A 13,639-nucleotide genomic window follows, 5' to 3' on the forward strand; every position below is an offset into this window, starting at 1 on the left:
AACCTCCACCTTGCTACAACCTTCTTCCAGGTAGCTGTAGAGAGTAATATGGTCTCCCCTCAACTTCCTTTTCACCAGGTGTGGAATAATTCCTAAAATATAATTTTTTTTATAATTTTATTTCACACATTAAGGAAAGGTATAAAATCAAAACGTTTCCAGGGCGGAGCACAGCAGCAGCTGGTATGCAAGGAATCCGCTACATCTATGACTCCCTGAACAATATTGCTTGCAAAAGCAACACGGAGGATGGAGTGGAGTGAAGATTCCACAGGCAAGCTCTGTGATTACACAGCAGATATGGGAACAAGGTGATCCTATGGAAGTCATAAGCGGCATGCTTGCTACCCTGAGCCAACAGTCTGTCAAATTTTGATGAAATGCTGTCCTTTTTGCGAACTTTGTTCATTATAATGTCATTATAATACCAAAACACACCTCCAGCCCGAAGGCTACCCGCCTCCAAGGTGCGACCACTCCTCCTTGAGTCTGCGCCCTGAATTTTTCGTAAAGTCTACCTTTAAATGCGAGGCGAGAGAATTTTACACCATCATAATAAAGGTATTCATGACTAAAGTCACTCAAACTCCACCTTGAAGGTAAAAAATAATATAAAAATAACCCGAGAAAGGGGGGATGCTAGGGAAGACACCATCATAAACAAGTCAGGGAGGACCCCATCACGGACTGCCTCTGACTCCCGGGACCAGTCGAGGGGCTGAGCCTTTCTTTCCCCCAATAGGGACGCCTGTGGGTAAGACTTAGACTGTGCCGAGTGCTTCCTCGGGGAACTTAGAAATCTCTCCAGAGGGTTACCTGTTACATTTAGAGCCAGGCTGTATTGCTTGTAACTTTGTCACGCGCTTTGTACCATTAACATTTTTTCTTTTACTTGCACGTGCTTTGCAGACTGTACTTATCACCGTCAAACCATAAGAATCTTTATATCTGTTGCTTAAATAAACTACACTGCTTAAGTAGCTAGCCGTTTCGGTTTCTCACTGAACACGATCAGACACTAAAGTGTGGCCGTGCTAGTTCGTGAGCACGACTAGACTGAAGGTGCAGTCCACTATTAGTGTATGCAGAATCGTGATAGTTTAATATATTAAACGTGACTGGACTGATAGTGGTGAATTGGGCATCACTCAGAATTTAAACCCAGCCGACCCTAGCCTCCCACCTCGGTGAGGAGCGTTAGAATGCAAGGGGGTTTATTTTCTGCCAAAACTATTTTGCCTCTTCACGCAACACCAGGCAAAGACCCAAGGCTTCCCCATGGCCAGACCCACCTCCCCCCTTCATGTTTACCCTTCCCTTCTCTATACGTCAGATATTCAAACCCCCATTCCCACAACTCTCCCTGACTCTATGCCAGTCCCCCATCCCTTCCCCTATGCCAACCTCCATCCTCATCCTCCTTTCAGTCTTCATAGAACAGAATCATAGAATAGAACCACACAATTGTCTAGGTCGGAAGAGACCTTTCAGATCACTGAGGCCAACCATCAACACAACACTGCAAAGTCCACCACTAAACCATGTCCCTCAGCACCACGCCTACCCGTGTTTTAAACGCCTCCAGGGATGGTGACTCCATCACTTCCCTGGGCAACCTGTTCCAACGCTTGACAACCCTCTCAGTGGAGAATTTTTTTCCTAATATCCATCCTAAATGTCCCGTGGTGCAACTTGAGGCCATTTCCTCGGTCTCTTCATCCTAGTAACAAGATATAGGACAAGAAGAGACCGACCCCCACCCCTATCCTCCCTCTATCTGTAAGCCAGATATTCAAACCCCCGTTCCCACAACTCCCCCCCACTCTAGGCCAGACTCCCATCCCCTCCCCTAAACCAACCTCCACCCTCATCCTCCCCTCAGCCTTAGGCCAAACCACCCCTACCCAGATACCACCAACCTCCACCTTCCCTCCAAACCTCGACTAGACCCCCCCAACCTCCTCCTCCTTTCCCCCCACCCCGCTCCAGGCCCGGCCCCGCACCCACCTTCCCTCAGCGCAGCGCAGCGTAGCGTAGCCCGCGGCCGGCCCCCGCATCCACCCTCTGCGCATGCGCCGACCGACCGCTCCTATTGGCTGAGCTCCGCGCGGCTGCGTTCCCCCTTCTCGGCTCCCCCCGGGTGCCGCCCGCCGAGCGCTGAGGTTCCGGGAGCGGCCGCGGCAGCCTGTCCCCTCCGCCGCCGCCGCTGCCGCTCGGCCCCGGGGTCCTGCCCCGCGGCGGGGCGGGGGTGAGTATCCCTCCTCCGCTGCCCTTTCCGCTCCCGCGGTCCGCGGACGCGCATCGAGAACTCAACGCGGGGACGGCGTGTGCGACGCCCTGTGGCGTCCGGGTGCCGTCTCCCCCTTCTGGAGCTCCCTGAGGGGAGGGCCGCCTCACGACACCCCTTTCCCCGCCCACCCACCCCCGGGCACCCCGGTACCCCCTTCGCCCCCGGTGTCTCCCCTCTCCTGAAACCCACCCCTGCAGGGTATGTGGCTTCGTTTGCCCTCCGGCCTCCTCCCTCCTGCTCTGTGCTCGGTCCCCCTCCCACTTCCCCTGACACCTCCCTTTTATTCATTATTATTTTCCCTTTTTTAACCTATTATTGCTGCCTGGCCCGTAGAGAAAGGTCTGACGAGGGTGGGGGGTGCCAGGGCTTATATCTTCTCCTGATAAAGGGGTGAGCCCCAGTAGAGTTGCTGGGCTGCAGCCGTTTCCCAGGGCCCTAAGTATTTAGGGGTTTTCCCTTCCATCCGCCCCGGCAATTAATTAATTCAACAGGGACATCCCACTGAAATGAATGTTTCTGCTGTTTTAGGAAGGAAACAGCCTTTGCTGGTCGTGCCCAAGGGAGCGTGGTCGCCCTGGCAAGAAGGTGACGAGGGAAGAGCAACATCACCAGCATCCGTAGGGTGACTTTGTTGGCAGATATCCCACCAGCATTCAACTTCATAAACTATGGAAGATCCTAATTAGCCCAATGTGGTGGGATGCTCCTGCACCATTTCTTCTTTTACCTCTGGCAGCTTATGTTTTCATGGATTTAGAGACTCAAGTCACATTTTTAAAGCGGGTTGGGGTGTTTCCTGCCGTAGCATAACGCGATAGCATCTGGTCAACGGTGCCTTGGCTAAGCCAGGAAGAGTATCCAGCCTGCATGGACAGGGCAACATTCGCCTGTTCCACCGCCTTTTTTCGTGACTACAGCAGCTCATCTCAGGGTGCTTTCTGCCTCCCCGGAGGCCACGTTGACTTTATCGAAAAAGTAGAATCGTTCACTTACTCGGATTTTTTCCGGGATTATTTGATTCCCAACCATCCCTGTATTTTCTCAGCTAAATTCACTGAAGACTGGGGCAGCAGGAGAAATTGGGTTACTTGGGATGGAAAGCCCAACTTTGATCATCTGCTGCAGAAGTTTGGTAAGTCATGGCATTTTTAATACCTAATTAAAACCTGTATGCTAAACGACACTGTTTTTTTTTAATCTTATGAATAGAACCACTAGACAAAACCAAGCAATTCTCCAGACTTTTTTCTACGTTAATACATTCATTTTCTATACTTACTCATACTTTTTGCTTTGCAGATTCCAATCTTGAATTTATTCCCATAATGAAATAAAATAAAAAGTGTTGTGTAATTGAACCATACCAATTTATACACCTGCTTAACTTTAACCTCAAGAGCAGCCTGACACTTTCCCCAGGCAAGGAGAAAGTATTCTGTAGTTACAGTGAAATATCTCTTCAGGCTGTAAAATATTAGTACATTTAAGAAGAATCAATGTAGTTTAAGAGGAAAATTCAGGTCACATTGAACAAATAACTTCTGGTCTGAATTATATTTGCCTAGAGTGATGGTACTGGGAGGGAGAGCTGGGCTAGGGATTGTTGCTTTAGTTTGTACTGTATTTAGCATGAGAGGGCCTAGGTATTAAAAGCTGCTGCAGTGGATAAAGTTAAGGGAATTCAGTTTCAGCGTCAGTTATTCTGTCCCCGCGTGGGCTCAAAGAGTTTACGTTTCAGGAGAGGCTGTAGTACCTGTTGCCAACTGTGATGTCAAGGAGTACAATTCTAACCCGAAGGAGCAGCTCCCCTTCAAGGAGTATATAAAGTACTGGAAAGACTACATTAAAAATGGCTACCGTTCATCCCGAGGGTGTCTTTATCTCAAGGACTGGCACCTGAGCAGGTAAGAGAGCACGGTGAGATCCCCTGCGTACCCTGCAGAGAGCTGCCACGCAGCCTTAACACTCAACTTTTAATGCCTGAGCATTTAAATGCCAGCAGTGCTTTTTGTTAGCACCCGCCCACCAAAATATCAGTCTTATACCACACAGTTCTTGGCTTATATCACACAGAAGATCCTTAAACAAGTTCTTGTTTCCTGAAAAGGCTGATATTCGCGAGCGCTTTCCTTTCCATCTATTTTTTAAATGACTCTGTGTTATCCCTGTGGAAACAGTGTGGCTGGAACGTTAGGCTTTTGTTTGACTGCTACAATGCAATCCTTCTTACGAAGAAGGGAGACATTTTTAATTATGTTTAATTCAGTGTGAGTGAGTTAAAATCCTTTGTTATCCTTTTTTTTTTTAATTATTATTCTATTTTTTCCATTCTTCTATAACCTTCCCAATTGTTAAAGTTCTCTTTATACAGTTCACCTTCACCACCTTCAGGCCCGCTGCTTGCGAGGTGGATGCATTGTGCATTCCCCATGCAAACTTTTATGTCTTTTCACTCAAATCTCTTCTTCCTTAAAAATATCCCGCTCTTATTTCGTCTTGTGATCACTTCATTTTCAATCTTGATTGTGCCAGTGACAGAGGAAGTTTGTGGGTTTCTTCCTCCCAATTTGTCTGCTTTCCCGGACGCCGGTGCTGTGGCTTGTTACGGCACATGCCGCCTGGGATGGGAAAGGGGCAGCATTTCCTGCGGGAGGAGGCCACCTACTTCATAGAATCATAGAATGGTTAGAGTTGGAAGGGACCTTAAAGACCATCTAGTTCCAACCCCCCCAGCCATGGGCAGGGACACCTCCCATTAGACCAGGTTGCTCAAAGCCCCATCCAGCCTGGTCTTGAACACCTCCAGGGATGGGGCAGCCACAGCTTCTCTGGGCAACCTGGGCCAGTGTCACACCACCCTCACAGCCAAGAAATTCTTCCTGAGATCTCATCTAAATGTCCCCTTTTTCAATTTAAAACCGTTACCCCTCGTTCTGTCACTACACTCCCTGACGAAGAGCCCCTCTCCAGCTCTCCTGTAGGCTCCCTTCAGATACTGGAAGGCTGGTCTAAGATCTCCCCGGAGCCTTCTCTTCTCCAGGCTGAACAACCTCAGCTTTCTCAGCCTGTCCTCAAAGCAGAGGTGCTCCAGCCCTCTGAGCATTTTCGTGGCCCTCCGCTGGACCTGTTCTAACAGGTCCATGTCCTTCTTGTGTTGAGGACTCCAGAGCTGGACACAGTATTCCAGGTGGGGTCTCACGAGAGCAGAGTAGAGGGGTAGAATCCTTTCCCCCGACCTGCTTGCCGCGCTTCTTTTGATGCAGCCCAGGATGGGGTTGGCTTTCTGGGCTGCCAGCAAGCACTGCCGGCTCATGTTGAGCTTCTCAACCACCAACACTCCCAAGTCCTTCTCCTCAGGGCTGCTCTCCAGCCATTCTCCGCACAATCTGTATTTGTGCTTGGGATTGGCATGTCCCAGGTGCAGGACCCCACACTTGGCTTGGTTGAACTTCATGTGGTTTGCACAAGCCCACCTCTCAAGCCTGCCCAGGTCCCTCTGGATGGCATCCCTTCCCTCCAGTGTGTCGACCACACCACACGGCTTGGTGTCGTCGGCAAACTGGCTGAGGGTGCTTGTCAAAAACTTGTCAAAACCCCACAGCCTGGCTTCCCTCCTAACCCTCACCCCCCCGGCCTGTCATCCAGTTGGAGCAACCAGTATCGCAGGCGTCTCATCTAAAGAGAATGTGTTTATTAGCAACTTTCTTTGCCATAATTAGGAGGAGTCTCCCAAATAGTAGGTAACCTTCACGGCTTTCCTGGGAGACAGAAAAGCATTAATGTGTGCATTTTGCGTGCAACTCGGAGTTGTCGATGATGTGAAGGAGATGGCAGCAAAGTATTAATGGCCTGAAGAGACCTGATTGCTCTCTGTCTCTGGGCTTTAGGAACTGAAGTAGAAGGAGCAATGCTGTGTTTTTCTGAGACCAGTTTCCAACACTTTATCTTTTTAAGAGCTTTCCCTGAGCAAGATGTTTACACAACCCCGGTGTATTTCTCCTCCGACTGGCTGAACGAATACTGGGATGCTATAGCTGTGGATGATTACCGGTTTGTCTACATGGGACCTAAAGGCTCATGGTAAGGCAGTGTGGTTTCTGTCATCCTTACATACTCTTTTTTTAAGATTATTATTACAGGGGAGTATCACATTGTCCTTCAGGATAGCAACGCTGTTGTACCTGAACCCAGCCAGCCTCATTTCTCAAGCAGCTCATTTGGTTCTGGATGTGAGCTGTCCTTATGCGGTCAGCTAAAGTACTTTTCTACTTCAAAAAGCCCTGAATTGTGCTCATAGAATCTCCAAAAGTTGTCAGCTAGCTTTTATAAGGTTTTAGAGCAGAAACTCCCTGGGGTTCGCCAGCCTTTTATGATTTGCAGAGTCAACAGGAGCCTTGGAGGGGCGCTGATGAGTTGGTCAAATGTTTTGCAGGTGAAAAATTAAGTCTAGCTTTGGTGATAAAGTTGCATTTATAGTTTTATCCTCAGTTCACGTCAGAGAATCCCCTGCCGTTGAGGTGTCTGTGGGACAGATTCAAAACCGATGGAGAAGCACAGAGGCTGTAAAACACTGTGATACCGTGTAGATATAGTGGCCTTTTAATCACAGAATGACATGGGTTGGAAGGGACCTTCGGAGACATCTTGTCCAACCTCCCTGCCAAAGCAGGGTCACCCAGAGCAGGTTGGACAGAAAACCATCCAGGTGGGTTTTGAAGATCTCCAGAGGAGACTCCACACCCTCTCTGGGCAGCCTGTTCCAGGGCTCTGTCACCCTCAAAGTAAAGTTGTTTTTCCTCATATTGAGATGGAAATTCCTGTGTTCCAGTTTGTTCCTGTTGCCCCTTGTCCTGTCACCAGGCACCACTGAGAAGAGCCTGACCCCATCCTCTTGCCACCCACTCTTTAGATATTGCTCAGCATTGATGAGGTCCCCTCTCATTCTGCCCTTCTCCAGGCTGAACAGCCCCACGTCTCTCAACCTTTCTTCATCCGAGAGATGCTCCAGTCCCTTGATCATTTTTGTAACCCTCCACAGGACTATCTCCAGTAGTTCCCTGTCCTTGAACTGGGGGCCCCAGAATTGAACAACACAGTTTTAATACTTAAAGCAGTCAAAATTAAATGAAGAGGGTGATGGCTTGGGAGAAGGTTTGCACACTAAAGGTTGATTTCTGTTTGTATGTCAGATTCTTGGAGACTTTAATTCATCTTACAGCTTTTAAGCGTTGTCTTTAACCTCTGATTTGCCCCACAGGACTCCATTCCATGCTGATGTCTTCCGTTCCTATAGCTGGTCAGCCAATATCTGCGGGAGAAAGAAATGGCTGTTGTACCCCGCAGGACAGGAGGAATACCTCAAAGACCGCCACGGCAACCTGCCCTTTGACGTGACAGCACCTAATCTTCAGGACAGGAGTGTTTACCCTCGCTACAACCAAAGTCAACCCCCTGTTGAAATCGTGCAGGAAGCAGGGGAGATAGTCTTCATCCCCAGTGGATGGCACCATCAAGTTTACAACCTGGTGAGATAACTGATTCCAACCTTTTCATAACACAGAGAGATCAGCAGGCTTGAATCGGATCAAACTTTTCTTGCCGCAGCATGTGGTGGATGCCAAAAGTCTTTAAGTGGGCTGCAAAAAAGTTTAGAGACGTTCACGGAGGAAAGGTCTATCAGTGGCTGCTCAAGTTGGTGGCTAAAAGCAAGTCTGAACTCATAAGCTCCTTGCGTCATTGACCAGTAGAAGCTGGAAGAGTGTACAATTAAAAAAGCTGTCTGAACCCTCTTTTCTTATGCTTTTCCTCATTAGAGTCCTTGAAAAATGGGATGCTAGGTGAGATGGACTTAACGGTGAGGCTGTTAATCATGGTCTCTACCTGTAAATTGTAATTTAATAATGGAAAATTCTAACAAATTTGCCTTCATGATTACAAACCAAAATTAATAACCTTCTTCCTTTCTTCCCACTACCTTCTTTCTCTTTTGTGCCCTTAAAAGGTACGTTCAGACAGAGGAACTAGAGACATTTGCCAGTTTTCCAGAGTGAAACAAGATTTGAATGTTCAGGGACATTAGAAAGGGCCAGCCTTTCCGCACAGCGGTGATATTGGTGCCAAAGATATGGTTTTACATTTTGCAGCCTTGATGTTGTTACAGCTGTTTTCTCCCACTTCCCTATGCAGAGCCTAATAACCGTTGAAATTATTCCTTCAGGAGGATACCATTTCCATTAACCACAACTGGGTGAACGGCTGCAACGTGGCTATAATGTGGTGCTTCCTGCAGGATGAATTAGCAGCCGTCCAACGGGAAATCAATGAATGGAAGGACCCTATAGACGATTGGCACCTACAATGCCAGGTACAACACCACGATGGTGGCTGCCTGACTCCCTGTGAGGGGATCATATATTTCTGGGATGCATTGCACCACCTTGTGAGTCATAAGACACAAAAGTCCTTAATCTCATACCTGGAATTAGTACATATTTCATACAGAAGGAGGAACTGGTGAGACCTTCATCTTGCAGGAAATAAATATTAATTTAGTGACACAGGGAAAGACTTGTACTGGTGCATATTTGCTGTGTGAAGGAGGTCAGGATGTTGTGTGAAAAACTAATACCTCAACTGCTTTTCTTCAACTTTCAAGATTAGCATCAAGATCCATCCTTTATATAGTATTTACATTCCCCTTTATAAAATATAAGTGCTTTTTCACGTAAACAGAACTGATAAGACAGACCTCACGCAGAAGAACTGGTTTGAAGACTATTCATGATGAAAGAACGAATCTGAAACAAGCAAAATTAAGGTGAAGGTGGCAGCAGGTTCCTGTGTCTGCGAAGTGATGCTTCCAGAACACCTAACTTTATTGGGCAGTGTTATATCTTGCATGCTTCCAAAATCTTAAGTATGAAACAAATGTAAAGTTTATTTCTGGAGGCTGGTTACTGCTGCTAGGTTGATATCCTTTAAATATAGATCGAAAACACACAGCTGTTTAGTACTTAGAAGAAACAGACTGTTGCTTTTGGGGCTAGTGGCATTTCAAGTAAGGGAAAGAATTTCAGTGCCATGGGGAAATTATAAAAAATATGATTAAAAATGGTTACTTATAATTCTGGATATTTTTTAGCTTGATAAAATACAGTTTTGTAATTCTTACTGTAAATAAGAGTTGTTTCCATTTCATTGCTTGGTTGTTTTTTTCCCCTAGTTGATCATGAAGTCTTGCACGGGTATAGACTACAAGGAGTTCTACAACTTCCTCAAAGTTATTGCAGAGAACAGGATTTCTGTCTTGGAAAAAGGCCTCGATGACGAAGCTTCGGCAAAGAACACTCCCAAAGCTGCCATTTCCACCTTGGGCATGCTCCATGCGGTGTTTGATTTAAAGAGGACTGTGAAGGTGTTAACATCATTGAGTGCTAATGAAGATTTCAAGAAACTAGACCTGACGTCACTTTCTCCACCTCCGGAGGTATTACTCCACCACTTGAAAGCAGCAATAGATACAGCGCTACTTTAAACTTCCTATTTATTCAGTTCTTTGTAAAACGAACCCTTTTTTTGCAAAATGGGTGTTTGTAGAAGACTGACTCCTCCCTGTTTAACAGCTGTTGCAGTTTAAGTACAAAGAGCCTTAATATAGAGTGGGGAGAGAGTACATTCATAAAAAGACTGAATACTTCTAAAATTGACAGTATTTAACTACCTACAGTAATTGGGCAGGGAAAAAAAAGTATCTGAGATAAAGGAAAAACCCAAATTATGTTAGTGTTATCTTACGAGCCCTGCTGGTGAGTAATCAGGGCAGGGGAACAGAAATTCTCTGGGGGTCAAGCTTAGGTGTGTCAGGGCTAAACACTGAGCTTGCATCGTATCCCCTCTGCTTCTGACAGCAAGTCTGCGCTGTGGGCTCCAGCAATCAAGCTCTGCTTTGTCTGGGCACACCTCAATTTCATTAAGGCCCATCCTGCTTCCAGGTACAGCTCAACCTTTCTTTTTCTTTTATTTATTTATTTTTTTAAATATTAGAGGATCCTATTTAATTAGCTTCCCTTGAAGCCTGAGCTGGCTCAACAGCTGTAGCCTGGATGTGGAAGAGCTGACTCTAGTATTTTTTCCTGTACGGTGGCATCTCTCTGAAGTTGAAAATCTCGGGTAGAGTCAGCCTTCAGGGGCTGCAGGATTACATTGAACACATCAGGAAACCGGAGTCCTGATATCTAATCTGCTAGTAATAATTGAAGCGCGTGATCCACCCAAGCTCAAAAGGAAGAACTTGAATGTACTCTCCCATTTCTACACACTATTTCAAGGCACGGTATTTTATCAGGCAGAGATTTAATTCATCAGGGAAGCTAGCAAGTAGCCTCGTATTATCTCCTAAAAAATAAAAAAGCCATGCTGTTAACACACCAAAAAGCACTACTGCATGGTTACATAGCACAATTTGCAACCTGAATGCTACCCTTGGGCTGAAAAAAACCAGAGTATCTTCCAGTGAAGTATCTCTCCTGCTTTTACTGGTTGATGAGAAAGCCTAGAAGCACAAATGGCTGCACACTGTTAACCTTAGTTGCCCCTTTTAGGGCTCACTTGAATTATTGCTCGAGAACTTCCTCGATTTTCAACCAGAGGACCGGTAAGAAAGAGCCACTAGTAACCCTATGTTTAGCAAGTGCAATAGTAGAAATCTTCTGTAGGCTGAAAAAAAAAAACAAACACATTGTTTTCTAGCTATTCCTGTGGCGTTTGTACATGCATGCATTTTGCATGTCCTATTTTTCTAGTAGAAATTCCGCATTTTGAGTAGGTACCTGAAATTAAAATCACTATCCAGAGCATGGAAGAATGCAGTATGGAAAACAGACTTTTTTTTTCTTTTTTTTCTTTTTTTTTTTTTTTTTTCTCCTCCTCCTTTTTAAACAGCTGTGACCACATCTCAGTGATTCAACCTTCTGGCAGGGTGTTTCTTTAGACTGGAAAAGTGCCAAGTTTTAAAGCACTCTGAAATTAAAAGTTCACAGCTCTTACTTACGGCTGTTTACAGGCAGAGCTGGAGCTTTCTTCCTTGCACGAATAAGGTTAGATTCGTAGAGGTGAGGAGGAACGGTTTAAAGCTGACCGGAGTTCTACTGGTAGGAAAGCACGGGTTTGGTTTTGGATTCCCCGGTCCCTCTGTGTGCTGTGGAACTGGTATTGGCACCAATCGCTTTAAAGACCACGATTTTATAAAGGGTTTGCTTAGATGAACAGTACTTTTCATCTCATGTCCCGTGAAGCTGGAAGGACTTGGCTTCGCTGTTTGAAAACAGCAAAAATAAAAGTCTAGCTTTAGACTGAGAACCCAGTATCGTGACCAGTTTAGACGCTGTACTGTCCAGTAAAGTACATCCTCCTTTGGATGGACGGCACGACTTTGCTGTGATGAAAAAATTCAGGCAGCAGTTTTGGGGGGAAGAGGCATCGTTTCTGCTCTGTGGAAGACTGGTAAGGAAGACGGAAGGCCAGCATGGTAGGGGGGCTGAAGAGGTGTTCAAGTAAAGGAAAGTGGGTCTTAATGACTCACTTTCACTATCTGTTCACCTCAATTGTCTCTGCACCACAGCATCTTCAGCTCTCAAGATGTGTAAGAGCCGTCCTTGGGTGTGATCAGAAACAACGGGATAAAAGATAATAGTTTAATTGCAGGAAATTGATATTAAAAGTTTAAGCCATGTTCTCCTCTCTGATTCGGCAGGGAACAGAAGCCCAAAAATTAGTTTTATTGAGTCAAGTCTCTCTTACAATTACATCGGGAGACTAATTTGTAGTTCAAATTCTCCATTCCTACGAATGATGGAGGCAGTTAAGGGAGCCACACGTTAATTCTCTAATGCCTGGAGACAGCAACAAGGTTGGAATAAGAAGTATGCAAGCCTGGAATCTCTCTTAAAAATTAAAACAGCTTTATTTAAATACAAAGTTACTGTAAAACATACATTAGGATACTCTCATACCAATATATTAACTATTGTAATCAGTGTACTATTTATTAAAGCGTAATACTTGTGATAAACAGGAGGAAACAGCCTGTAGAGTTTTGTTTTGTTTTCCTTAAGTCACAGACCTGGACAATTTAGAGTTAGACTGTAAAAAAAATTTAAAAAAAAAAAAAACCAGATTAAAATCTAGTTCAAAAGAGCTTTTGCTCTAAATACGCAGCTCAGACATTACTATTTTTGTCTGATAGGAACAGGATACCAAATATCCATTCGCCTTTTATAAAGGCGGCATAAACCCCAGCCCGATTTTTATCCGATTTTGTACCCCGCTGGCGTCAGCGGGCGGTCTGTCAGCACAAAGCTGTGCATCAAGGGAAAACCAGTGTTCTTGCAGCTCTGTCAGTGCAGAAAACCAGGTGGATTTATGTTTTTCTCTCACCAGGATTTGAGATTTCTCACCCCAGGACAATGTACGTCCTTCCTATCAGGCGCATGCGACCCCCTTGCAGAATGACAAAGCAGCACTTGCATGGTCAAGGTGCGAGTGTGATATCCCTGAGATTGAAGAGGAGGCTTGCAGAGGATAAATACATGCTTGTAAGTCTTATAAAAATAAGGAAATTAGTCAATAGCAGCTTTATAATGCAATGGAGAGGTACGGAGTTTGGCCTGGGTGGGAAGAGGAATGGAAAAACCTTCCTTTTAGGGATACAGGACAAGGCACCTCACTCCAGGAACAGGTTGTTGAGGAGCACGGAGATGGCCTCTCCTGGCCATGCCACGTTTCTGCCAACCAGAAATAGTCCCACCAAACCAGGTTGTTGTGGTTTCATTTAAGCACTTTCTATAAAAATCACCTCCCTTATGTCAGTTCACCAGTGCAAAACAAACGCAGCGGCCGAGAGAAGAGTTAAAATGAGGTTTTCAGGCAGATTCCTACTCGCAGGAAAGGGAGATAAAAACTACAAAAAGAAACCTTGGCCACTTTCCGCAGAGAAATTCCCAAACACAAGCCGAGGTTGCACAATGAAGGCTTTTAGCCCACAGCATCCCTATCTCCGTCGAGGAGAAAACCCAGCAAGAAACTCTCATCTGATAAATTAACTGTTCTTCCCTCTTTAAAGGCAGCCGGAACAGCAGTGACTCGATTGCTTCTTCATCCAACAGTGTTTGGTCAAGAAAGTACGGGAGGGAGGAGGCTCCCTTCGGGTCCCGGGGCTCAGGAGCTGTGAGGGACTTGGCAGTTCTCTCTCTGGTGGAGTCTCATCCTCTGGATGTGTTCGTAGCACGACTGGGCAAGGAAGAGAACAACCCATTAAGGAGAAGTTTTGGGAACTTTGGGTCAAAAACTGGT

General features: G+C 45.9%; 3 protein-coding genes across 3 annotated transcripts in view; 1 reads left to right on the forward strand and 2 right to left on the reverse strand.

Moving 5' to 3' along the window:
• The window catches only part of SNAP47 (synaptosome associated protein 47), a 31,233-nt gene extending 29,158 nt beyond the window's left edge, over nucleotides 1–2,075 (reverse strand). The window contains exon 1 of the mRNA XM_074157335.1: nucleotides 2,008–2,075. The gene's annotated coding sequence lies outside the window, so the exon portion shown is untranslated. The remainder of the gene's footprint in view (nucleotides 1–2,007) is intronic.
• A 743-nt stretch (nucleotides 2,076–2,818) lies between these two features.
• Nucleotides 2,819–12,363, forward strand: JMJD4 (jumonji domain containing 4). The gene is made up of 6 exons (XM_074157146.1): nucleotides 2,819–3,422; nucleotides 4,029–4,194; nucleotides 6,245–6,370; nucleotides 7,548–7,815; nucleotides 8,508–8,654; nucleotides 9,513–12,363. Exons 1-6 carry the CDS (start codon nucleotides 3,158–3,160, stop codon nucleotides 9,822–9,824), a joined length of 1,284 nt encoding a protein of 427 aa, XP_074013247.1. The 5' UTR covers nucleotides 2,819–3,157; the 3' UTR covers nucleotides 9,825–12,363.
• ALS2CL (ALS2 C-terminal like) overlaps nucleotides 12,228–13,639 on the reverse strand; it is a 29,467-nt gene continuing 28,055 nt past the window's right edge. Inside the window, exon 26 of the mRNA XM_074157145.1 lies at nucleotides 12,228–13,576. Within this exon, the coding sequence (XP_074013246.1) occupies nucleotides 13,505–13,576 (72 nt within the window). The 3' untranslated portion in view covers nucleotides 12,228–13,504. The remainder of the gene's footprint in view (nucleotides 13,577–13,639) is intronic.

The sequence above is a fragment of the Numenius arquata genome, chromosome 12, assembly GCF_964106895.1.
Source record: "Numenius arquata chromosome 12, bNumArq3.hap1.1, whole genome shotgun sequence".
NCBI lineage: Eukaryota > Metazoa > Chordata > Aves > Charadriiformes > Scolopacidae > Numenius > Numenius arquata.

What these genes read in the sequence shown, in the direction of transcription:
- JMJD4 (XM_074157146.1), top strand. Translation starts at nt 3,158, where the DNA reads ATGGACAGGGCAACATTCGCCTGTTCCACCGCCTTTTTTCGTGACTAC. An exon ending in TCATCTGCTGCAGAAGTTTG is followed by an intron (nt 3,423 to 4,028) that starts GTAAGTCATGGC and finishes TTTACGTTTCAG; the next exon opens with GAGAGGCTGTAGTACCTGTT. An exon ending in AAGGACTGGCACCTGAGCAG is followed by an intron (nt 4,195 to 6,244) that starts GTAAGAGAGCAC and finishes TATCTTTTTAAG; the next exon opens with AGCTTTCCCTGAGCAAGATG.